The sequence below is a fragment of the Benincasa hispida genome, chromosome 1, assembly GCF_009727055.1.
Source record: "Benincasa hispida cultivar B227 chromosome 1, ASM972705v1, whole genome shotgun sequence".
NCBI lineage: Eukaryota > Viridiplantae > Streptophyta > Magnoliopsida > Cucurbitales > Cucurbitaceae > Benincasa > Benincasa hispida.
In genome coordinates this window covers 36,373,038-36,399,276 of record NC_052349.1, presented here as the reverse complement: position 1 = coordinate 36,399,276, position 26,239 = coordinate 36,373,038, and the positions used below count along the sequence as shown (strand labels likewise).

The 26,239-nt window shown below is 34.0% G+C and overlaps 2 protein-coding genes across 14 annotated transcripts; one reads left to right on the top strand and one right to left on the bottom strand.

Moving 5' to 3' along the window:
* Window positions 1–3,461: 3,461 nt before the first annotated feature.
* On the top strand, window positions 3,462–17,098 carry LOC120075483. Of its 13 annotated transcripts, none has more exons than XM_039028948.1 (13): window positions 3,466–3,755; window positions 3,946–4,016; window positions 4,167–4,227; window positions 4,352–4,427; window positions 4,995–5,084; window positions 5,346–5,459; window positions 8,448–8,636; window positions 10,109–10,608; window positions 10,748–10,847; window positions 10,954–11,013; window positions 16,051–16,143; window positions 16,271–16,366; window positions 16,456–17,098. In XM_039028948.1, exons 3-13 carry the CDS (start codon window positions 4,193–4,195, stop codon window positions 16,774–16,776), a joined length of 1,674 nt encoding a protein of 557 aa, XP_038884876.1. In that variant the 5' UTR covers window positions 3,466–3,755; window positions 3,946–4,016; window positions 4,167–4,192; the 3' UTR covers window positions 16,777–17,098. The 13 variants fall into 13 exon arrangements, with proteins under 13 accessions (XP_038884932.1, XP_038884876.1, XP_038884892.1 ...); XM_039028929.1 differs by having other exon boundaries at window positions 3,468–3,755; window positions 3,946–4,011; window positions 16,247–16,366; XM_039028913.1 differs by having other exon boundaries at window positions 3,469–3,755; window positions 16,247–16,366.
* Window positions 17,099–18,129: 1,031 nt separating this feature from the next.
* Window positions 18,130–21,277, bottom strand: LOC120075531. Its single transcript, XM_039029017.1, has 3 exons — window positions 20,760–21,277; window positions 20,633–20,677; window positions 18,130–18,331 (listed from the first exon to the last, which is right to left on the bottom strand). The coding sequence occupies exons 1-3, from the start codon at window positions 21,173–21,175 to the stop codon at window positions 18,274–18,276; spliced, it is 519 nt and encodes a 172-aa protein (XP_038884945.1). The 5' UTR covers window positions 21,176–21,277; the 3' UTR covers window positions 18,130–18,273.
* Between the last annotated feature and the right edge of the window lie 4,962 nt (window positions 21,278–26,239).

The following is a 26,239-nucleotide window of genomic DNA, read 5'->3' as shown; positions in this document are numbered from 1 at the left end:
CTTCTTTGGTTAGGCTAACATTCTATCACACAATACTGTATTTTAAACGTTGGAGACACGAAAGACATGTATACAAATTATGCCCTAAAAAAACTTAGGAGGTGGGAAAAACGAGCATCTGCACATACAGTGACATCTATTAATAAAGAAAGTCAAACTTTTGAAGTGCAAACTGGCATAAGTATGATTCTCCCTATAAAGGACAACACACCCAAGTTTTGAGCTTGAAAGAAGGAACATGTTCTTGTAGTAAGTGGCAGTCATTCAATATTCCATGCTCTCATGTAATTGCCGTTTGTAATTACATGTGTATGACATACGTACCACTTATTGATGAATGCTACAAATTGTCCAATTTCAAACGATGTTATGAAGGCTGCTTCCATCCAATACAACACCTAGATTATTGGTCAGAATTATCATTTACAGAAGTTCGTCCAAATGCGAACTTACTAAGAGAACAAGGTCAGCCAAAAAGTACGCGCATTCATAATGAAATGGATTGGAGAGAGGCAAACTAAAAAGTGCGATGTATAATTTGCAAGAGAGAAGGACATAACAGATGCACTTGTCCACAACGTACATTAGGTGTTTCGTCTTCGGGTCTTTAGGTGTATTTTTTATGTAATTATATATTTTATGTACTTGTATTTTTTATGTACTTATATTTTCATGTAATTGTATATTTTATGTACTTGTATTTTTTATGTACTTATATATTTCATGTAATTGTATCTTTTATGTACTCATACCTTTTATGTAATTGTTTCATTTTATGTAATTGTATATTTTATATACTTGTATTTTTTATATAATGAATTTATGTAATGAATTTATTTTATGTAATTGTATCTTTTTATGTACTTTGTATGTATCTTTTATGTCATGAATTTTATTATGTAATGTAATTTGAACTTCTTAGATAATGGAGACTGGTCCTTCTAATCCTGTACAATTATACCAATAAAATACGCATCGTTCACAATTAGTATGGGATAGTTCTTCCACTCTAGTGTTGAGTTGTCGGAGAAGGGAGGTGACTACACAACATACTATCCCATTTGATCACAACATTATTCCCTATGTTTAGCAGGCAAGTTTTCTTGGGGTTGCACAAATTGGATTTATCCAGCTTGATTGGCACCTTATTACTACTCTAGTTGAGCGTTGGAGACCAGAAACCCACACATTTCACCTGCCTTTGTAGGGAATGTACGATTACGCTGCAGGATGTTACCATACAATTTGGGTTACGAGTGGACGGGTAACCATTGATAGGTTCACTACAGTATGACTGGAAGAACGTTTGTGAAGAGCTCTTAGGCGTTCTACCAGATGATCTAAAAGGATCAAGATTGAGTATCCCCTAGTTGGCGTCCCAGTTTCCATAATTACCTCTCGATGTCGATGACATCAGCGTATGTAGGTATGCACGAGCATACATCATGCAACTTATTGGAGGATTTTTGTTTACTGACAAGTCAAATACTCTAGTGCATCTCATGTTCCTCCCGCTACTGTCTGAATTCGAGCACGCTGGTACGTACTTGTGGGATGGTGCATGTCTTGCATGGTTGTATAGAGAACTTTGTTGGGCTTCCAATGCACAAGCGTTGAAAATAACAGGGCCATCGATACTACTACAAGTATGGGCTTATGACAGATTTCTAATTATAGTACCACAAGTCCAGTTACAGGCCTCAAATCATCGTCCACTTAGTGCTATGTATTATTTCATTTATATATTTATTTCGTTACCATTTTATGTAAGAATATAAATTAATTATATTTTTTTATAATTTTAGATGGAGTAGTGTATTAGTTGCCTCTGAACAGTCAGCAAATATGTTGCTCGTGTACAGAAAAATATTTGACAGACTAATGCACAATTAGGTAGCAAATGTATATATAAATGAATACTTAAAACATTTTAGATGTATACTTATTTTTTTTTTTGTCAGATTATTTAGATGCCATACACACAACAGATTTGGTCATCATTACCTGATTATTGTCGTGATAGTGAAGACATCTGGTTGACCGTCAGCCCTCTTATATGCTTCCATATAGTAGAGTGACATCATCCAGATCGTATGTTGAGATAGTTTGGTTTGCGACAACCGATACATTCGTTGTCCTATACACTCCCAGCATTACACCAAATCAATTTGAGAGGTAAGCACGACCAAGACTGACGTCAAATCCATGCGGAATATATATCATACTGGCATGGATGACATGATCGTTGTGCACAGGGAGAATTAACAAATGGGCCAGCTGTATCAGACGACTACTTTTCCTAGTACAATTCAATCACGAGGCGATTTATCACACCTGATGACACTTACTATTACTGCATGGTAAGAGATTTAAATTCAAACATTTTCTATATATATGATATGAATATTGTTTAATATTTATTTTTTTGATTGTACAGAATAATTTTATCGGCAATGTACAACAATATTCAGTAGAACAACTTACCAGACTTAGGTTCGATGTGTCACCAAACATTGGTCAATGTAGAAGATAGTATTCAACAAACAAGATAACTCAATGTTGCTGATACCGATCGAAGATGTATTCGTCGTAGACGACAACAACCACAGGGTGAACCTAATTTGAAGGGACACGAAGACAACCCAAGAGGGGTAAAGGCCAGAGGTCGTTTTTAAAGTTCACGTAAACTTTCATTTTCAAATTGTAAATTAAAGAACTAATCGTAAATATTCTTTAATATCATGACATTTTTTTTAAAATATGAGTGCAAGATAATTATGTTTTCATTGTAGATTAAATATATAATTAAGTTTAATAATGAAGGAATTTGTGGACCCATTCTAAAGTCTTAAATATAGTTGTACATCTCCAATTAAAAAAAAAAAACTAGTCAACACACTTAAAAAAAATAAATCATGGACCAGGTCTACGAGTTTGCATCTGACCGGTTAACTAGTCAGCCGACGTGGTGCTGACTGGATTAAACGGCACTCGTGTACCGGGTACACGAGTTTACCACATGGCAATCGTGTACCCCGTACACGATTTTACTACCCCAATTTTGTCAATAGTTTCGCCAAACACTTATTATTAGAAAAAGTTTCCATCCTACCTTATTTTTATCATTATATATTAAAAAAACATTATTTAAAAAAAAATAAATCCTATGATTACAACTACAAAATTTAGAAAGTATAAATTAATATTTTTTTTAAAAAAATTAATATAAAAATAATAATGAGGTTTTTTTTAGTACATGAGAAATTCAAACCATAAATTTGGTGATAGATTAACTTATACATGACCTATGATGCTTTAACCTTAGACTTGACGAAAGTTGGTGGTTTTAAATTTTAAACCCTTTCATCCTTTTTCGTTCAAAGGTCCCAATTTGAAGTTTAATCTTTGAGATGAAAACTCAGCTGAAGTATAATCAATAGGTTAGTCACCAGGAAATTGTACTGAAAACACAAAAATTGAGTATGAATTTATTGATTCACAATCACAAAACGCCACCGACTTTCCACCAACACGAGGGAAGTGGGTCGCTAGGACAGTGGAGGCTCCTTTATTGCATTATTTAATCATGTTGCTCAACCTTTCTGCTTTCAACTTCAAACCTTTAAACCACTCCCACTCCAAAAAGCGCAAAGGAACAAGAAGTTTGAAGAACAACTTAACTTTCCCACAAAATACTTGAATCATTCCTTCCTTTTCCTCCCAGCCCTGATTTTCCCGCAACTCCCATCACATCAGTTGAGTTTTTTTTTTTTTCCCTTCAAAATGCCTTTTTGGTTATGTTTTACTTTCGAACCATTGTTTGTTTGATTAGGTTCTAATGTAATGTAATGGGTTGCTTTTTCTTTTTGAAAATGACTCCTAACTGTGCCTTCATGAGGGGTTGTTTCCTTTTTGTATCCATTTTATTATATCGTCTCTTCACAGGCGACGGCGTCACTGTGCATTTATGATTCTGCATCTCTGGCCCATGGCTCTCGATTCTGATTTTCTGTAAGGTTTGTTGATATGAGTTCTTAGTTTAAGATGTGGGTGGTCTAGAATCTAGATTTTGGGCGAAAATATGGGACTTATGATGCTTATTTTGACGTGAGTTTTGTTTCTGATGCTTGAGATTTTGGGGTTTCTGTTTTTGTTTTGTTATGTAGAGGCCACTGAACCTTATAAACCCAGAATGTCGGAATCACTTGCTCAAACTGGACTTTCCTTGTAAGACTGTTCTTCCCTTTGGTTTGTACTCTCTGTTCTCTTCATTTCTTCTGTTCTCTGCACAGCTCAGTGTTGTTTCCTTTTTAATGCTTTTATTTCTTTTATTGTCATTGTAATGTCACAGATGTGATCCCCACTCTGGGTACAGTTCTAGTTCAGGGAATGTTGTTGACCTTGGTTGTGCTGACTTATTTCTAGAGGTAAGGTGTTATGGTCTTGATTTTCTGTTACTGAGTAGAAAGAAAAGGAAGTACTGAAACCTATGCATTGTCCTTATTGAAACCTTAACCTCCGAAGTCAGGATTGAGGAGTTTGCTTTATATTGTTATTAGCTTGTGAACTTAGTTCTCTCTCTTGTATTATGCTAAGTTCCGAAACAGAAGACTATTTTCAGTAACTTAAATATGTGTTTTAGTCCCTAATGCTTGGGTGTTTTCTCAAATTTTTCTCTATTGGTTAAAGAGTTCCCATTCATGTTTTAACATTTTTCATTTGTACTATTTCTTGTTACTGGGTAATTTGTGACTTAATAAGCTTATGCATGATGCTTGCTCAAAGTACCTAGGAGAGTAGAAGTCAAAAGTTAATGCGAACTTTTTAGAAGTTAATGCCAACTTTACACACACACACACACACACACACACATATATATTGAGTTAATTAATCTAGTTATCTACTGCTTTTTAATAAACATGGTTTGGCTGTAAAATGTAATATATCATCTTTGCAGTACATTCATCATGATTTCTGAGTCTTGCTTAATGTAGCAGAGCAGTCTTGGCATAATGACTAGGAATGTTGGGATATTGGAGAAAGATGATGGTTCTTTTCCCTACAGATTTCAGCTCGAACAAGATGTAAGTGTCTGGCTGTGTATGGATGTTCCATTACTGCAATGAAATATTTTCATAGATTTTCCTAACATTTCTATATTTAAGTTAGTAAAGCATGAAGACATGTTGCTTACTCTTCTAAAAAATCCTGTCATCCTGTTCATTTCTCTAAGATCATTGGATCTTCTGGCCTTTTATCCAGTGAACTTAGTTTATTTTTTTTTACCTGAGTAGGAAACTGCCAGTAGGTTTGATTGTTAGGTTAAAAAAAATGCTATTTTGTAGGTGAGAATGTTACAACAAAAGTTGCAAGAAGAGATAGAGCTGCACACTTCCCTTCAAGATGCTATTCAAAAAAAGGATCTAAGATTAGCCAACTTCTCCTGCCTCCCTCATCATGTATGTTGCTTGTTACTTCACAGTTTATTGAATATCCAATTGGTGATTTTTGTGCTTTAAAACATATTGCAATTTGATATTTATGCTTCAAAATCTGAAAAACATGATGAGAGATATGGAGAGAAAAAATGGCTGAGGTTAATATAATGGGCAAACAGTAACTATGCATTGAAAAACAAAGTGAAACTGAAACAGTTGGTTGCATCAATGAATTTTCATTCATGCACAACAAGGAAAATGAAGATACTCTCCTCAAGTACACTATAGAGCAAAGGATTCAGTGAATGAGACTTACTATAAGGGAAGTGTGCAAGTGGCAAAGAATTCATGAAAAATATTCAGCAAATCAGACTAGTTGGTTGAATTTATTTTTTTGCTTTTTGAAAATATGTAATCTTCCACTAATCTATATATGCTTGATAATGTAGTTACATAGTTCGATGCAAGATATAAGTTAATGCATCGAGAAAATAAAGTTTGCGTGAAAGCCATTAGATGCCTACTATTAAAATCCCAACCATGGAAAATAAGTTAATTTTTGTGCACCATAGAGACATGAATATCCACGTCGAATTAAGGTTTCCAAATGAATCACAACTACCTGCTAAAAGAAGATTAAATCTAGGTTATTGATAAAAATCTCAATAATATAGTAGAAACTTCTCATTGGATACAAGTAAATTACTTTTTTATTTCTTACTTGCTCCGTATAGCTCCAATTGAGCTGATTCAAAGTTCTCAATGCAATCATAACGCTTAAATTTACATAAATTATGTATTTGTTATCATCAAAACATTACTTAACCAAGGTTTAAGCCCAAAAAGCCTACGAAGGGTTGATGCAACTGTCTGGGCCAAGAAAACCACCAACTTCCCAACTTCCCAACCTTCAAACTCGTGATGCGGAAGCATACTTCTCCACATTTTCTCAAACCGTGAATTGAAGACTTGGCAATTTGGAAGCTATCGAGAAGTTATCATTGGAAGTGGGAAAGATGACCAACAATCAATCAAGAACCAATCAACAAAATCCAAAGATGCAAGAAGTTGCTAGAAATCCACCCAGAAGACAAATTTTAGAATTTCAACCAACAATCAATTATCAAAATCATCCGGTAGGTGTTCTTCCTCAACAACAAAGATCGATTCCACACAATATGATGGGATATAATTCAGACTCTTCAAGCGATGAAGGTTGTCCACACTTCTACCAAAATTATTTTCCAAGGTACCCTCTTAATCCTTTGTATCAAGAAAACCATCTTCAAGCCCAAGAACCATACCGAGAGCACAAAAATTATGATCATAATGGCCTTGTTTTCTATCAAGAGGAGAATTATGGTCGACATTTTCAAGAAAGAGCAAGAAGTCCACCAAGACCCTTCATCCAGAGAAATCAACCGTAAACAATCACCACTTTCAAAATTACCAAGATCCAGTCGTTGATGCATCAAATACCCTCCCAAGACCTCAAGATCAGGCGGGTAATAATTTCCATGTCCAAGAAACTTATCCAACTTATCATAATGGTCAACAATATCACGCACTGTTTTAGACATTATGACCAAGAAGCTGTCCAAGAATATCAAGATTAGCAACATTAGAACTCGAAACATCAACATTGGCGCCAAGATTTGGATTATAGAATGAAGCCTTGCTATAATGGCTGAATGAACGTCGTTTTTTTTTAATCGGGCCAAGAATTGTGTCTTCGACCGTATATTAAAAAAAAATCTGGATCGAGGGCAGCCTAGTGGAGATGGAATATTTGGAATTTTGGATGGAGTTTTTGACATTGCAGCAGCTGCAACAGAGGTACTAGATGACCTTGATGATGAAAGATTTGATGAACTGGACTTTATGAAAATTTTATGTCTTGGACTTTTTTACATAATTTTGTTCAAGATGCAGGAGGTTGGTTTGGTCATGCTCCGTTGTACAAGTTTATTTTATTTCTTAATTGTTTCATTTTTTTCTTCTTTTAAAACTCGAGAACGAGTTTTCTTTTTGGAGGGGTAGAATGATGTAAGTAGAATGAGGTTATATGCACCATTCTTCTCAATGATCAGAGGTTTAAAATTTTGAGCTACCAAATTTTATCCCAAAAAGTGAACATATTTCAGAGTGAATGTGCTGAATGAACCATTTGGGAAGATCGGATACAAAATTTCATCTTTATGAACCATAACATCCTGAAGAGCTAAAACCAGGTTATGACAACGTTACTTGATTCAAAAGTCAAACCTTTTGTAACCATTGCCTTCACAGGTACAAGATACATCTTTGATTTTTAGGAGTTTTGAAGTATAGATACTTTAATACGAGCAGAGATTTGTGTTTTTGTACCTAATGTGATAAGTGATTTAGTGTTTAACATATAACTATCATTCACACACACACGCACACATTGCCATATTTGCACCATGATTCATGATATGGATGCCTTATATAAGATTTTAGAAGTGTTGGAAATGGCAGCTTTCAAAAAGCTTTGCAGTCTTGGTGGCTTTTCCTTGATCGGTGCAAGATGCGTTCTTTTGGAATATATGATCAGAAGAAATGGGAGTGTTTCTTTATAGAGATTTCTAGGAACTGTTGGTATAAGGCAACAGTAACTTTGGTGCCTCCCTCTGGAGCTCTGGTTTCAAAGAGTTTTGAATTATTATCCTTCTTTGATCACTTGAAAATGGAGAGTGCTAACCTTTTTTAATTACTTCATGGGATTAGCTTTTGTATATTCATTTCATACAAGGATTTTCTCTGTTTCTTTCTTTTTTGTTGGTCCCCTGCAAATTTGGTGTCAGAATGGAAGAAATTAGATGTGAATATTGTATTTCATAGCAAGAACTTTTTGTTCTATTTCCCCTTTGTAGCAGTTTGTCTTTGGATTCCTCCAGTACCTTAATTGTTCAGAATTTCCAATACTTGTATTTTGATTTCTAATTTTAAATTATTGTGGCAATATTCTTGCATTGAAATTTTGTGCAGGCCCAAGATCTTTTATCTAGCATTGCAGTTTTGGAAGATACAGTTGTAAGACTCGAGCAAGAAATGGTCTCTTTACATTTCCAACTTAGTCAAGAAAAGAATGAAAGGAGGCTTGCAGAATATCGTTTAATGCATTCATCACCTTGTTCAGTTTCCCTTTGCTCCAATTCTGACACACTGAAAAATCCGGTATCTCACCACAAATTTTTTTTTCCCTTTAATCTTGATGTATTTTCTTTTCTTTTCCTGAAACTTTACTTTCTGCGGAGTTCTCACATGCATTTAGACAGGAAATATGTGGCCATTGTTTTGGTTAATATTTGTGGTTTTGATTTTACTTATTATTTATTGTGTCTGTACTGTACTATTCTCCAGAACTATGTAAACCTTTTTTTTACTGTTTATGGTCCTTGAAGGAATATATTTCTTAATACAACCTTTGTTTCTCAAAAGCATAAATATGAAGCTAAAATTTGTTTGCTTCCATTCTACTCCAGCTCCTCCCTGCAGTTGGTTTCTTGAACCTCACAGCCCTGTCTTCAATTAGAAACATAAATTTATTAACATATATTTGAAGGAACAGTTGCAACTGATGGAAGACTAGTTCTTTTTTCCATCTTGAAAATGCTAAACTAATTCAATTACCCAAGGTCTAGTTTTTTATATGCCAAGCATAAATTTGAGATACAGTGTTGTCATTTTAACTGGATTTTGATCAATTAATCTTCTTTATAAGTATTTTCTGATCAATTAATCTATGGTTATCGGTATAGTATTGTCATATTAACTGGATTTTGTGGTTATTGTGTTCATTGTTTTTTTAGTAAATAAAATTTAAAAAGTCTAATTTTGGAAGTATCTAGTTTTGTCAAAATATTCCAACTTCTCTATTCCACCAGTCCTTTTCAGTTTCTATAAAAATTATTGGGACAATGGACTATTCACTAGACATTTTGGGTGCATTTGGGACAAGGAATTGGTTATTATAGTCTTAGGTTATAATAGTATGTGTTTGAGGTGTAAACTATTTTAGTTTGAGAAAGAAATAGTAATTATTGTAGCAAAGAATAAAAAATGATGAATCTAAAATAGTAAAAACTGTAGCAAATAGTATATATTGTAGCAAATGGGGTTTTGAAATAGTATTGACTGTAGCTAATTGGGGACTACAAAATAGTATTAACTAGCAAAATGTGGTTATTATAGTCTTAGGTCAATCCTTGTCCTAAACACCTCTTTTATACTTTAAATAATGCTTTTAATAGCCTTCCACCTTTGAAAGTGTTTGTAATGACTTTCATACAAGAGGTTTACAACCTTATCCCTGATCTGGTGACTAGAACAACAAATTTTAACGTTCTCATCACTCCTATTTCATGCTTAGTTGAAAACAGCACACTCTGAGACTAGATTTGTTTCCCTCTGTCGTTTTTCTGGATTGTATAACTTGATTTCAGTGATGTCATCCAGAATTTATGGGAGGAAATTGAACTGCTGATTTTGACTGAATAGGTGTTTTTCTAAGATGCTATAGGGTTTAGTAATGATGACTGTTAGAGTTAGATTTTAGAAAATTTTCAATTGCTATTATCAATGCATTCAGTGTTACTAAACCATATAAATTCAGGATTAATGCTGTAGCTTTGTTTGTGCTGAATCAGAATGCAGTTGACCTAGTTGAAATGTACTGTGAGAAGACGTCTGTGACAGAAGTCAATGAATGTTCTCAATCAGTAGAATGTGAGAAAATGTCTCGAGGGCTACCATCAAGTGGTCTCTGGCACCACCCTAATATATTATCAGAAGAAATGGTCAGATGTATGAAAAACATATTCATCTCTCTAGCAGATTCTCCCGGGCCTTCCAAATCATCAACATCGGGAAGCCACTCACCTGCATCACCTCGAGGACATCTTTCCAATTCATCATGGTGGTCATCATCTGAACGGTCACTTATTTCATCAAGAGTACAAAGTCCACAAATTGATCTTCCGAGTAGCTCTGAAGTATTGGCTACACAGAATGCTTGTGATCCATACAGGGTACGTGGAAAATTAAGTTGGGCTGACATTGGAAATTATTCTCAAGCAGCTGAAGTTTCTTGGATGTCAGTTGGAAAGAAGCAATTAGAATATGCTGCTGCAGAATTGAGGAAGTTCCGGTAGTGTTCATAAAACACATTGTCCATTTTTCTATCATGTTGGACTTTCTCCGCCTTTTGGCACTATGATAATCCTACAAATTTTTACTGCAATCTAGAGTTGGCCTGTTTTTGCCTTAACGATCTGTTTTGTGAACAGCACTCTTGTTGAGCAGCTTGCAAAAGTGAATCCCATTCATTTAAGCAGAGATGAAAAGCTAGCCTTCTGGATCAATTTATATAATGCACTGATCATGCATGTGAGCTGCTTCTCCTTGTTAAATTTGGTGGAAAACGTTCATATTAAAATATGGTTAACAAACAGATGCTATGTTGGTTGTTCACATCTTATCTTATTTTTGACAGGCTTACCTGGCCTATGGAGTTCCGAAAAGTGAATTGAAACTCTTCTCTTTGATGCAAAAGGTTTGATTTTGAAGCCCATATTTTTTGTTCTCTTCTATGTTCATTCATATTTTAGAGCCTGGATATTCTTCTGTATTTGTTAGTTGTCAGTATAGCAATCATGGGGGTTCATCCTTATGCTATGCTAGTGTGTGAATGATGATGGTTTCTGGAATATAAATATAAGCAGGGTTAGCTAACCATGTAAGGAGCATCACATCACTGCTAACATTCTTGCTTGGCAATGCAACACGGACTCACGTGTTTGGCTGCCTGCTTGGTGTAAGAGGGTGTGATAATGGTAAGCTGTTGGAGGATGCCCAAGCATGTCTTGTAACGCGCATCATGAGGGTGCATGAACTTAGGGTTGAACATTACATGTGAACTACAATCGGCTGGTGGTCATTGGGGCAAGTGAAAAAGTAAAGGGACTTTCGAAAATAGGGTCAAACTCTATTGGTAGTCACCTATCTAGGATATTAGAGTTCCACAAATTACCTAAAAATTGGGTCAAATGGTCATCCTACGAAATTAGTCCAGACGCGCTGTGGACCCAAAACATTAGAATAGTGTGCAGAAGCTTTTGCATAGCGAGCATTGGCAGAGAGCCCATGTGTCCTCCTCGCATGAGATGGTTAGTTAGGCATACTTCATAAGCATGCGGATGGTTTTTTATTTTAGTGAGACTTGGTACATTATGAATTCACATAAAGGGGCGTTTGGGGAGCAGATTTGGAATCAAAAGCCTAGGAATCAAATGCCTGAGGGCTTATTTGAGTAGGTTCTGAAGCCTGGGAATTACAAATGCCTGTGTTTGGGTTGTAGAGTTTGGAAGCCTGGGATTCTGAAGCCTATGTTTGAGGTGCAGACATGGGTTTGGGTAATCTGATCTTTTTTCCTTGTTTTTTAATGGTTGTTTTGTGAACTGTATAATCTTTAGTGTACTTTGCATCAATTTTTGTGATAATTGTAAAAGATAAATTTAATTTACTCATTTTAAAATGAAATTTATATTAGTTTTTCTTTTGTAATCCTATATTAATTCATTTTGGTTTATTAATTTGTATGACAATAATGTATGAATGACAATAATTTAAGCCCTGTTTGATAACCATTTTGTTTTTTGTTTTTGTTTTTGAAAATTAAGGCTATTTTCTCTTTATGTCTTATAATGATTTGCATCTTTCTTAAATATAATGGTTGAATTCTTAGTTAAATTCCAAAAACAAGAACAATTTTTTTAAAGTTACTTTTTCTAGTTTTCAAAATTTGGCTTAGTTTTTTAAACCATTGGTAAAATGTAGATAACAAAGGAAGAAAGTTGGAGATGGAAGTAGTGTTTATAGCTTAATTTTAAAAAACTAAAACAAAAAACAAAAAACAAAATGGTTACCAAACGGGGTCTTAGTTATTTTTATATAAAAAATAGTTTTTAGTAAAAAAAATATCCAAGTTTTGATATTAAGTTTTATAACAAGTTTAGTTTGTCTTTAAATTTCTAATTTATCTCCTTCTAAATAATAAATTTATCTTTTGATAACAAAGTAATAAATTTTGGAATTTAGCATCATAACACATTTATAACAAAAGATAGTTTTGCTTTAAATTTCTAAATTAATTTTTTTTTCTTGTAGTCACGAACTAAATTTTACGTTTGAGGTTAATGAAGGAGGAGAAGAAAATGAGAAATTGAAGGGAAAAGTGGTGAAAGGAGGAAAGAAAAAAAAATTGTCGGCGACAGTCAAAGAATGACCATCATCAATGATGGTAAGTGTGCAATGGTTGGTGAAGAGAATTTAATGACTCATGAGCATCACGATTGATGCAACACTTCAGTATTTAGAGCTCCTAGATGAAAAAGTCAATTTCTTGTTTGAGTTTGTGAAAATGAGTAAAAAAGGGAGAGAGAGGAAGAAGAAGAAAGAGGAGAAAACACAAAAATATAACCCTAGTGACAATCACTATAGTCAATTGACGATGGCATGATGATCGGTCAATTATCGACGGTCAAGTCGGTTGATTGATCGTCGGGGGTCATGATGTTTAGTTGTTGACCATCACTATGGTCGGTCATTAACAGACATGACAATCGATTGCTATGACCATAGTGGTCAAGCACTGGCGAGATTGCCTCCCAATGGTAAAGACAATCAAGAGTCATTGACCATTAAGACCATTGGTTGATCACTAGCGTCACGACAATTAGTCGCCAAGGGTTATGGCGTTTGGTCGTTGATCGTCACTACGATCAGTCGTTAATGGTCACAATAGTCAGTCATTGACGATCAAGATGCTTACCCGTCGACGGTGACGATCAATGTGATTGGTCGCCAACGGTCAAGATGATCGGTCGTCGACGATCAAGACGATCAGTCGTCAACAGTCAAGACGATTGGTTGCCGATGGTTAATCACGAAGTCGGTTGTTGCCGACGGTCGTTGATGACCATTGATAAGAGGTAGAAAACGAAGGAAAATTTTTCTAAGACCTATGCCATTCATTAAAAATATATTCCAAACCCATGAATTTGATTTCTTATTCACGGGAATTTTATTTTAAGTGCCCAAACATGGGGTTGGCTTCAAATGTCAAACCCCTCTAATTCCAAATACCCCCATTTGGGGGTCGTGATGTTTGGTTGTTGACCATTACTACAGTCGGTTATTAACAATCACGACAATCGGACAGTGGTCAAGCGCCGACGAGATCACCCGCCAATGGTAAAGACGATCAATAGTTGTCGACGATTAAGACGATTGGTTTGTCACCTACCGTTACAACAATTGGTTGCCAAGGGTCATGGCATTTGGTTGTTGACCATCACTACGGTTGGTTGTCAACAGTTACGAAAATCGGTCGTTAATGGGCACAACGATCGGTCGCTGGCGATCAAGATGCTCACTTGTCGACGGTGACAGTCAATGTGATCGATCGCCAACGGTCAAGATGATCGGTCGCTAATGGTCAAGATGATCAATCGTCAACGGTCAAGATGATCGGTTGCCGACGGTCAATCATGAAGTTGACCAATGTTTGTTGTCGACGGTCATCTATGACCATTGATAAGAGGTAGAAGATGAAGGGAAATTTTTTTAAGACCTATGGCATTCGTTGAAAATATATTCCAAACCCATGAGTTTGGTTTCTTATTCCCGGGAATTTTATTCCAAGTGCCCAAACATGGGTTTGGCTTGATGCCAAGTCCCCCCTAATTCCAAATCCATGGGTCAAATACCCCTAAAAAAATTCAACGTTTTGTGCAATATTTAGCCAAGCAGACTAGCTTTGTTCTCATGTGGTGTGCGATCTGAACACTTCGAGTTTGTTCATGGTATTGATCTGATTTGATTTAGATATATTCCATCTCTAGTCTATTCTATTTTCTTCTTCTTCTTATTTTTTTATGTATTATTGTCTTCTTCTTCTTCTTCTTTTTTTAAAAGGAAACAATGCTTTTCATTGATATAATGAAAAGAGTCTAATACTAAAAAATCTAAGATACCAAATGACAATAACGCTACGGAAGTTGAACTGAAGATAAGAAAGCATTCCAATTTAAACAAATGTCTTGAATGAAATAATCAACAAAAACTTTAGATGGAGAACACTATGAAGAGGCAAAGAGACGAGCAGAGCCCAACCTATCAGAACAACCTAAAGACCTGTTATGAAAAATCCTCTGGTTATGCTCGAACCAAATCTTCTCTGATAACAAAGCCTTGACTGCATCGAACCATTGTAACTGAGATTTGGAGGATAATAATGGACCAATCAATACTTGAGAGATATTCTCTCGAAAAGATTTGCCAAAGCCCCATTGGAGATTAAAATATGAAAATAGCCTCCACCAACATAAGCGTGAGAACGAACAATAAAAGATCAAGTCCTGCAAATCTCCGCTCTCCACCAAACATAATGGACAACTATAGGGAGAGGTAGTGCGACTAGAGTTTATGTTGCAAAGTAGTTGAGCCAATTTAATGAACCAAAAATTATTATCCACACAAGAATATTAATTTGTTTGGGGCTCTTTGATTTCCTCGAAGCCTGAAAAATCTCCTTATCAAGAGGGGATGACGCAATCAAATGCTTGGATAATGATTTAACTGAACTTTCCAGTGGATTGCAATGACCACAGCCTAGAATCTGATGGCAGGGATAAACTTTTGCCAACCAAGCTACCCATCTCTGGTCTGTTCTATTAGTTTGGTATTCCTTTTAGTCCATACAAGTTGCCTTAGTCTGCTGAACTGAACATATTTTGAACTTGGAATTTGAAAAATATATAATTAGGTTGTTTTCAGGTTTACCCTGTAGTTATTTCTCTACAAGCTGGCATCTGAGATGAGGTTCAAGCGTCAATGAGAAAGCTTCATTTTCAAAAGACTATTCATGAAAGTAGATAATACAGCTACTTTGTATCAAGGTTCACAACTTTCAGTAAATACCATCTACCATGTGTTCCCTCTGCTAATTAGTAGTTCCCATTCATAGCTTGTGTGACTTAATTTATTGTGTCCCTCAAAAATATTTTACTTCTAAATGTGAACACTAGAGCAAGCCGGACTTGAACAGCCAGTAAAATTTGAATGTGGAATGAATTGTTTTCTCACTATGGGTATTTTGTATTAACCCCAAGGGTGGATTTGACAAGACTAAGATGCTTTTAGATACCGTTCAAGGTCTCAAGTTCAAGTGTCTGGGTAAAGATTAAATAACTTAACTGTTTGTTGTCACCCGAAGTTAGTTTTGGAGTCGGCAAAGCCTCTGCAGATTAGTGAGGTGGTTCATGAGCATAATACAAAGATTGAGACCCCTTCTGATTGTAAAAAATAAAAACTAGGATGTGCATTCAAAGTTTTCGTGCTCATGTATCTCTATGAAAGCAATGCACCAGCTTTGCTCTTGGAAATAGTTCAGTTCATGCGGAAAATTCTGGAAAAAATTAGTTTTAGTCAGAAATGTATATTTCGAAACTTGCAGATTCTTGTTTTTGTTGTCAGGTTCAGTTCTTTTTGGGTATTAATGATTTATTTCTTTTGGAATATACTCTTACAGGCAGCATACACGGTTGGGGGGCATTCTTTCAGTGCAACCGGAATTGAATATGTCATCCTCAAGATGAAACCGCCAGTTCACAGGCCACAAATTGTATGCACTTGCTATAGCTGCTTTTAGGTTTTCTTGCTTATCCTCTCATCAGTTATCACAGTTCATTGCCTCATTGCCCTATATTGTGGGAAATTGTAACCAGGCTTTGCTTCTTGCTCTTCATAAGTCAAAGGTGACGGAGGAGCAGCGGAGATTTGCTATAGACAAACACGAACCACTCTTAACGTTTGCCTTAAGCTGCGGAACATACTCTTCTCCCGCGGTAATTCTAGATTAACAAACTCGTGTAAGATAGTGAACTGAGGCATTTACATTTTTCTACTTCAAGTCTAACTTGTAGAACTTATGTAGGTGAGGATCTACACTGCAGACAATATCCGAGAGGATCTTCTAGAGGCACAACGCGATTTCATTCGAGCTTCCGTAGGTGTTAGCAGCAAAGGAAGATTATTGGTACCAAAACTGCTATATTGTTTCGCCAAAAACTCCGTTGACGATGTGAATTTGGCAGTATGGATATCCCATTACCTTCCACCCCATCAAGCGGCCTTTGTTCAGGGTTGTGTATCCCAGAGGCGGCAAAGCCTAATCGGTTCTTGCAACTGTGGTATTCTTCCTTTTGATTCTCACTTTCGTTACTTATTCTTGCCTGAGAAATCTTCATTGCAATGATATCTTCATCCATTTGTATAAACAAATCACCAAGTCTTCAACTCTGGTTCTCTGCCTTTGGTTGCATAATATGGATGTAAATTTTTTCTTTTCTTTCTTTCTTTCTTTCTTTCTTTCTTTTGGAAGAATTGTTAGGTAGGTGGAAATTGTTCTCCTTTTTCCATCAGTGCTCCCAAGTTCTGTATATCGCATCCAAGGGGAAAGGAGTTAGTTCATTTTCATATTCTAGGTGATTGTTGTGCATATTTATACAATCACAATAAGCTTTACCTTATTCTTGTACTGACCTAAGTGAACAACTCAAAGATATATTTGTTCTTTTGTTCGGCGTTTTTTATTTTACATTTTATAATTTTTTCTTTTATCTCACGTTCTTTATGTATGAATTCCATAGGTGGTGGCCTCTTAGTTAAAGACATTAAAATCTATGTTTTTTTTTTTTTGACAAATAAATATTAACCAGATGTATATAACATGACAAAAAAAAATAATTACAAATTGGGATTAAGAATTCAAATCCACACGATTGGATTAGAGATTTTGAATTTCCAAGTCTGGAATAATATGAAAATAGATGTTCGGGCTAACTGTCAAGAGAAAAATATCACTGAGTCGACTCTTTGTTTTTCCATAAATTATTAGAATTAATCGATCATTTATTTATTTATTTGTTTTTGAATATTTATATTTTAACTAGTTGAGTCATGTTTAGGTAGATACAATAATAACATCTTATTTGATAAAGTAAATTAGGATATCTTGGTCAACCTTTAAGGAGAGAAATATCCCATAGTACAATGATAAAATAATATAATGGTTATTTAATATGTTTAAAAAATATTATTATTATTATTTTGTCAGATGTGATCAATGTTAAATATTCATCTCACCTTATTTGATTAAAAAAATCCAATGGATGTTATCCAAATATTTTAAGAAAGACACTATTTACTATATATGACTGGGGGGAAACTATATTATTTCAACTACCTATGAAAATAAAAATTCGCAAGTATTAATAAATTTAAGATAATTGAGAAAATATTATAAAAATAAAACAAAAAATGATTATAAATTACCATGCTTATAAAAAATAATAATAATAATAAATCTAATGTACCGTAATGATTATAATCTCAATTGGTATAATTTCCTAAAATCTAAATTGGTATAATTACAACAAAATTTGAAGTCAATGATGTATGTTAGTGATCACTCTTTTTTCTTTTTTCTTTTTTATTTATTTTTTTAAAGTTATTATTATAAAAAATAAAAAAATATATACCAATTTAGCAACTAACTAATCCATTATTTGGAATTGCTTTTAGAAAAAAAAAAATTACATATTATGTATTTTAGAAGAAAGGAGCTATTCATTAAAAAAAATTCAATTAAAAACTTATTTTATGAATGAAATAAACGAATTTAAAGTTGTAATGAAAGTAATTAAATAGCAGAAATGAAATGTTAAAACAACCAAAAAAAAAAAAGTGTTTCTCAAGGTCCATCATCACCATCGCCGATCAAATTGCAAATATCTGAACATTCCACCAAACTGCAAAATCCCCAAAACATAACCAATTATTAAGGATCAGATTCAAATCAAATTAAGATAAATAAAATAACATTGCTCCCTTATTCATTTTTTTAGTCCCTTGTCATTTCGGTTTGTGTCTATATGATCCAGATTCCCAAACTTCAGATCTCGTCATTAGTCTCTACACTTTCAATTTTTTTATCTAATAGATACTCCAACTTCAAAATTTAAATTAATTTTGTATTTAATAATTTTTTATCTAATACTATAGATTTAAAATTGAGGGAATCTTAAAATTTTGATTTTACGTGAACATAGAAAAATATGGCCGACACAAAATCGAAAAATTTAACAAAATCTATTAGAGACATTTCAAACTTCAGAAAATTAATGGATATGAAATTGAATGTTTAGATCTATTTAACACTTTTAAAAAATTTAAAGACAAATCGGAATAAACCTAAAAGTTTAGAGATTAAATATTTAATTTATCTTTTTTTTCCCTCTTCAATTAGACTGTCAATTCCTTAAATAATAATAATAATAATAATTTTTTAAAGAAAAAACTCCATGTAAACGATTAATTTTCTATGAAAAGTCTCTATTTAAATAGTCAACCTTCCAAAAAAAAAAAAAAAAGAAAAAGACAAAAATCGCAAATCTCCTCGTGTAAACAAAATAATATTTTATATTAAGTTATCGAATCATTCGTTAATATTGTTCAACTGTTTTTTATTATTATTTGTTCAAGTGTTTACAAAATTAGACATTAGAATTTTATATCGTTATCAAATCCAAATTATCTGTCTTTATTTATATTTTAGGATAACATAATATAAAGTTTATAAACTTTTTAGATGACTTTACAAACGTGAGAGAACTATTAATTTGAGAAAAAAAATTGTTTTTTCAGAAAATTCATTTTTATTTAAATACTTTCAATAAAAACTAATTGAAATACATTTAAAAAACTATTTTGAGTGGTTGTCAAACACTCCAATTTCTTCCACAATGATATTTTTTTAAATTAAATACTTAAAAATGTATTCCAAACACCCTTAAAAGTAAGATCAACTTATTTATAATTTTTTAATCCATATTCTTACCCTAAAAGATCTAATGTAAAATAATTATTTTACAAAGTTCAAACTTTAACATTTTAAGTCTTATTTTAGTACAACAAATATGAAATTCTTAACTTTAAGAATAAATAATTGACAATAAATATATATCAATTATTATTAAATAAAAATAAAAATTATATATAATTAGCATTTTAAAAGTTCATCGAACTTAATATATATATTAGTTTTAGGATTATAAAATGGGGTTCAAATTTTTTTTTGAAAGATTATACTTCGTATTTTATGTCATTCACATATTATGAGCACGATGCCGATTTAAACTTCAAAGCTTAAAATGTTACCGAATTATATATTATGAAAAAAATGATTTTAAATGTTGGAAGTAATTAAATATCAATTTTGTCCACGAATGGGGTCCGAGGGTTGAGTGAGGAGATAGACCACACGTGCACCGTCGTTCAGTTGGTCATGGTGGGTGTGTGTATTTAATAAAAAATTATATTTAAGCCAACAAGAGCGTAGCTCAACTAGCATAATGTTCATACTATCAAACCTTGTGGATTAAGGTTCGATTCTCCCACCCACACTTTAATTACAATACCTCTTAAAAAAAAAAAAATTTGTCCACGAACTTAGGTTTATAGATTTTTAAAAGAACTTATTTTGGTTTATAGATTTTTAAAATATATGAGTTTTTTATACTTTCACGTTTGTTTTATTTTGGTTTTTAGTCCTCACTATGTTCCTCTTCTACTTTAAATTAACATTCGAGGTTTATCTTTAACTTATTTAGCTTGAAATCATGCTCATATTAAATATGCTAGTACACATATTCAAAGCTAAAATCCCTTATTTCATTATTCTAAATTAGAAGTTGTTTTTTTGTTTAAATTAATAATAATAATAAAAGAAAAATACCAAAATAGTTACTTTTGAAAATTAAAAGTTAAAATAGAGTTTGAATTTTTTTTTTGACCAAAATGAAATAAATTTAAAAGTAGAAATTAAAATAGAACAAAATTAAGTCAAGTGAACTTAACTATAACTTTCTTTGATCCCTCGTTAAATAATAGAACAAAATTTAAAAAATATTTAAACCTAAAATAACATAAACAAATAATCACTAACATACCCTAGTATAACTAATAAAATTTCAATTATGTAAAAAAAGGAAAATAAATAAACAAATAAACAAATAAAAGTTTGAGATTTAAGGAGGGAGAGGCATACGCACCAGTATTGACGACTTCGAAACCCTTGCTTGAAAACAATTATCGGTCTACAATCATAGAAATTTCACAGATCAAACACCAAGAATTCCACTTAATTCTCAACATTTTTTTTGTTAATTAATTAGTTACCTCCTGATATTCAAAGGACCTTCTCCGGGAGATCCATCGCCGCCTCGAATGCAAGTTCCGACGCACTTGATCGTGCACGATTCCGCCTTCCTCGACTTCGGCCGTTGAATTCTCGCCTTCTTGCAGTCGCTCGGCTGCTCGCACTCGCCGGAAAGCGTCTGCGGAATGTTTGATAGCGTAGTACTTTCTTCTTGTTGTTCCGATATGCTGGTGCTGCTTTCGGTTGCTGCAGACGGTGCCGGCGAAGAAATCAGGGCTGCAGCTGCTAGAATCGCCGCCGCAGTGGTTGCGATCCGGCAAGTGGCTCTGGTTAGGGCGAGCGGGGCGGTGAATCGGAGGACGGCGATGTTCGAATTTGGATGTCGTAGGGGTGGTGGAATTTGTGGAAATGGACCTCTTACATGGCTTCTTATCATTCTGGAGTTTAGGATTTGATTTTGACTCTGCTCTTCTCTGCTTTCGAAAATCCAATCATCTTCTTCCTCCTCCTCCTCTTCTTCTTCTTCTGGATAATGTGTTTTGATTCTTTAAAACGCTTTTTTGAAGATTGGCGTCCATCCACGTGGCAATATGAATGGTTTGAATAAAATCAGGCTGATGTGGCGGACAATAAATAGAGAAAATATAAAAAAATTATTTTTCAAATAAAATGGAGATGGTGCGCATCCATTAGCCTATCTAAATGTCCAATCATAAATTATCACATGACAATTCTTTATATATATTTTTGTCTTATGTGATTGAATGTAATGTATGAAGATGAATACATCTAATACTATCGATTTGGATCCTAAACATGTGGAAAAGTTTTATTTTGACCCTAATTTATCAAATTATATTTAGATACCAAACTTAAACACATATTTCTATTTCTACCATTTGCCCACCAATTTTAATAGAAAATCGTGTCAGAATTATCATAAACCCACTTAATTATTATTTTTATTTACGTACAAACTCATTTCAATTAATAAATAAAGTTTTGTGAAAAATGAATTTTATTCGTGCATAAATTAATCATGAAATAACTTTGCTAAAATTCATATATATACTTGAAGTAAAAGGTATTTCCAATAGCCTTTTCTCTAAAATTTTATTACTTTCATGTTTTATAATTTATTGAACGTTTTTTTTTTTAACTTATTAGGAGGTAAAAACAAACAACTTTTCAAAATTTAAAGTTAATTCGTAACATTGGTTGAAGCTTAAGGAGAAATTGTCCAAAATAACGTCCTTTAGTTTTCACGTTTCAAAAGTAGCATGTTTTTTGAATTCTCGTATAATTGGTTTTTCTCGGACGAGATTGGGCTCTAGATTGTGTTTGAAACGTTATGAATTCAAATTATCCAATCGTGTAAAAGGATGAAAATACCCCTGCTTTTAAAAAACCCTTTCAGATACACGGAAACCCTTCAGACGATCCAGGTCCTCAGCTCTCCCGAGATTTTCCTGCTTTCTTTGTGAAAATTTCCTTATCCATGGTTATTTTCATTCTTAAGCTTACTTATTTCAAAAGTATTTCCTTCCTTAAGTATATTATTTCTTTATTATTAGAGTTTTGTTAGGGTTTTTTAATGTATCTAAAGTATATGGATCAATACTCTTATACAATGAAATTTGGCTTGATGATTGTGAAGGAACTTTAAATCTAGGAAACTAGTGAGCGGAAGCAGATTGTTCCAAATCCCATTGTAAAAGAACAAGAACATTTACAATCAAACAACAATAGTTATGCATCATGGACTAACGTACAACATGCTTCAAAGATAAATACAAAAGGATCGAGTAACACAATACCTTTCAGGAACTATATTCTTCATGTATTCCCTCGATCAAACTCGAGTGCATTAATCAACATGAAAGCAATGAGCAAACTCAACAAACAACACGAACTGGCAATACTCGATCACAATCGGGTAAAACTCGATCCTCAACCCTCGAACAAAAACTCGACACCATCACTCGATTATCTTGATATTCTTGGTGTGAGAATCTAGGAGGTGTGGGTTCTGTATGGATTTGGGAAGAGAAAGGAGGAACTAGACGATCGAGTAAGTGGGAGAAGGAAAAAGACTATCTTATAGACTTGGGTACTCAATCGTTTTGTAACGAGTATCTATCGTATAAGATTAATTGTTTACTCTCTCAACAAGTTATCGTATAACTCAAGCCTTTTTGCACGTGTTATTAAAAATGAAAAAGATTTTCATCTTTTTATCCATTCGGTTTCCATAGACTTACTAAAACCACACACTAAGGTGGTTATATGGAGAAAAACCGAAATCAGTTATCTAATAATTAATTTATTATAAATAAATATAATAACTAATTTATCATATTATATTTATAACCTATATATACAACATATAAACTATAGTCATTTTTCTCCTTTATGGAATTTAATATAAATCATATTTATATTAATTCCTCCAATCAAATAATAATATCAAATACATTAAATCAATTATATCACATATAATTGAATTAATTGAATTATATCATATATAATCAAATTTCCTCTTGTTAATTCGAACACTTCAAACTAACCCAAAAACTAATTTTAACCATGAATCCATTGAGCTACCAAGGGGACCTTATGGACGTGTAGCTTGAAACTCCCACGGTACGTGAATAACTGACTAAACTCTTTAATCACGATATCCACCATCCATTAACTGTCGGGCACTCCACTAAAGACTGATAGTTTTACTCTTCGCACTATAGATATATCCCTGTGTCCATTGGATATAACCAATCAACAGTACAATGACCCTTCATAAATCGCTCGTAAATACAGTTAGGCCAATTTACCGTTTTTCCCCTATAGTTACATCTAACTCACACCGATTTCTCTAATGAACAATATATCATAGTCCCACTATGACTAAACTCTTCTCGGGCCAAGAGAAGGTGTGGGTCACATTGTTCAAGCCTCAGAATCAGCCCTTAAGGGAGCAATTTATCTACTTACCCATGCTTTGGGCAATGAGTGAATTCCGTCTTGTGTAGCTGAGTTCCCAGCTCCCCAATCAGATGAATCCCTAAAGTGGTAGGTTTGAGTCGGTGATTTGGCCACTCACACTCATGCAAATCAAATGATCGCCCTCACAGGCAGAAGTTCACAACTCACTTAAGATTAAGGTCATGTTACTTAAGGTCATCCTAGTGAAATGAAAGTCTCTTTCATGAACGATGTTATATAACAAGACTAAACATTTTGTGATCCAGTCTTATACAAACTCCTTTGTATAAAGTATCCCCGCTCGCATGTCTAATACACGAATGATCGGGATCAGACCATTTATAGCACTTTACAACATTTGTAACATCTACAAAGCGGGCCAAACTCGTAGTGTCATCAGGATAAGGTTTTTCTCCTTTATCTATATACTACAGACCATTTAGATTATCACTTAAAGCACGATCCACTTGTATGTCTCCACATACATGTTTAAGTTACAACGATAACCAGGAATCTTAGTTTATTGGTTTGTGGTTAATGCAACTAAAATATCTCATATTTCATAGACCGAAGTGAATAAAATATCTCATATTATATATCACAAAACTGTTTGTTCATACAGATGTTTACAAATTACAGAACCATACGAGATTTAGGGCATTAACCCCAATAGATTGTGCATGTTGCAATATTTGTTCCTTTTTTTTTTATATTTATAGTTTGTTATTGATAATTTTTTGAAATTTTTCCATGCTATTTTGATTAGATTTGTTTGAATCTCGGTCGAGATTCGATGAAATGGGCCCGAGATCGTTTCGATGTGTACCGAGATTGGGTTTATTACCTTTGAGTTTTCAGAATTTTGTATACGATCTCGGGGTAATTATAGCCCGAGTTCGTCCCTAAGATTTTATACAGAATGTGACGAAAACCCTAATCTTTTTGCACGCCAGTGTAAATGGCACGAGTTTTTCATTATTAGGGCATGATCTTGGGCAAGTTTTTCACGTAGTTCTTCACCGAGATTTAAGCCAGATTCTAGATTTATGTGTATTGTTTTGCCTACTTGGTTTTTGATTTGAATGTATGGCTTCTGGTCTGTGTGACAGATGGCATTGGTGACTAAGATATGCACTTCTGATCATTTTCCTACAAATCTAACCTGTTGTTCTCATCTGGCGAAAATAATCTCGAATATTTAAAAGATGTTAACACCTAGGCAGTTGTATATGTTTAGGCAGACTGTTTTTGGCCATTTTTTGGATGTAAAATTAGTTTTTAATGGGCCTCTGTACCGTTATATTCTTCTGCGAGAGGTACAAGAGGATAGAGAAGATGTTATTAGTTTTAAGTTGCTAGAGAAGAAGGTTTCTTTTGGTCGGGATGAGTATGATATTGTGACAGGTTTGAGATATATTCCCAAGCGAGAAGTTGATTTTGATCAAGATAAAGCTCTTAGGCTTAGGAAGTTGTATTTAGGAAATAGGTCCAACATGAATGGGATAGTTTAAAAGCGATTAGGATGCAGTGAAGATGACTATTTTTTATTTCATCGAATTGGCCATGATAGGAAGGGAACGGTGGCAAGACATGGACTGGACCATGTTGGGGTTGATTGATGAGTGAGAGGATTTTTGTAGTTATGACTGAGGCTACATGATATTCACAAAAACTATGAGTAGCTTATAAGGTGCATTCAAAGGGAAGGTGACAAAGTACAAGAAGAAGCCTGCGAATAATAAGTCACTTGAGTCATACAACTTGTACGGATTCCCATTCGTTTTCCAGTTTTGTTTAATCTTAATTGTTATTGCTACTTTGACTTTATCATGCACTTACCGGAGGTGTTCGTTTTTTGAATTGGTAGGTTTAGGCGTACGAGATAGTTTCATCCCTTAGTGGACAGGTAGCGAAAAGGGTTCAACTGATGCAATACCGCACATCATGCAATGGAGTTGCACGTATTCATCTGAAGCAAATGTGATTCTTACACAGGCTTTTAGGCCTACAGCGGTAAGTCGTACTTCATTAAGTTCTATATGATGGCATGATTTTCAACGTGCTAAATGTGATGTTGTTGTTTACATCCAGGCTCGTATAAATGACTTCGTTCCGACCGATGAGGGAAAGGTCTACTTTGAACGTATGCTAGATATTCCGACACCGGATGGTTATGTAGATCTGCAACCTCCTCCATGAGAGAATGTCATTTGTGATCTTGTTGAGGATTAGGGTCGAGAATAAGTTAATAGACCTAAACGGGTGGTCGTGTTGCGAATTCAGATAACATTGTGGTTGAGCCATTTGTAGTACGCTCTCAGGCCAAGATAATTCCACTAGTGATGACCACAGCTAGTGGATCACAGATGGCATTTGAGTGGAGTATGCACTTATAACACTTGTACGGGAAGTTGGATCGTATCGAGTCATCCTTTACGACTGAGTTGAAGGCCATAAAGGAAATCTTGATGCTGATTATGAAAGTTACATAAAATATTCTTCAAGTTATGTAACTTAT

Excerpts from the sequence above, each read along its gene's own strand:
- LOC120075483 (XM_039028934.1), top strand. The coding sequence starts at position 4,193 with ATGTCGGAATCACTTGCTCAAACTGGACTTTCCTT. Across the intron at positions 10,609-10,747 it reads GCAGAATTGAGGAAGTTCCG|CACTCTTGTTGAGCAGCTTG; the intron begins GTAGTGTTCATA and ends TTTTGTGAACAG. Across the intron at positions 16,144-16,246 it reads CAGTTCACAGGCCACAAATT|GCTTTGCTTCTTGCTCTTCA; the intron begins GTATGCACTTGC and ends AATTGTAACCAG.
- LOC120075531 (XM_039029017.1), bottom strand. The coding sequence starts at position 21,175 with ATGATAAGAAGCCATGTAAGAGGTCCATTTCCACAAATTCCACCACCC. Across the intron at positions 20,678-20,759 it reads GGTCCTTTGAATATCAGGAG|ACCGATAATTGTTTTCAAGC; the intron begins GTAACTAATTAA and ends CTATGATTGTAG. Across the intron at positions 18,332-20,632 it reads TTTCGAAGTCGTCAATACTG|TTTGGTGGAATGTTCAGATA; the intron begins GTGCGTATGCCT and ends GGGATTTTGCAG.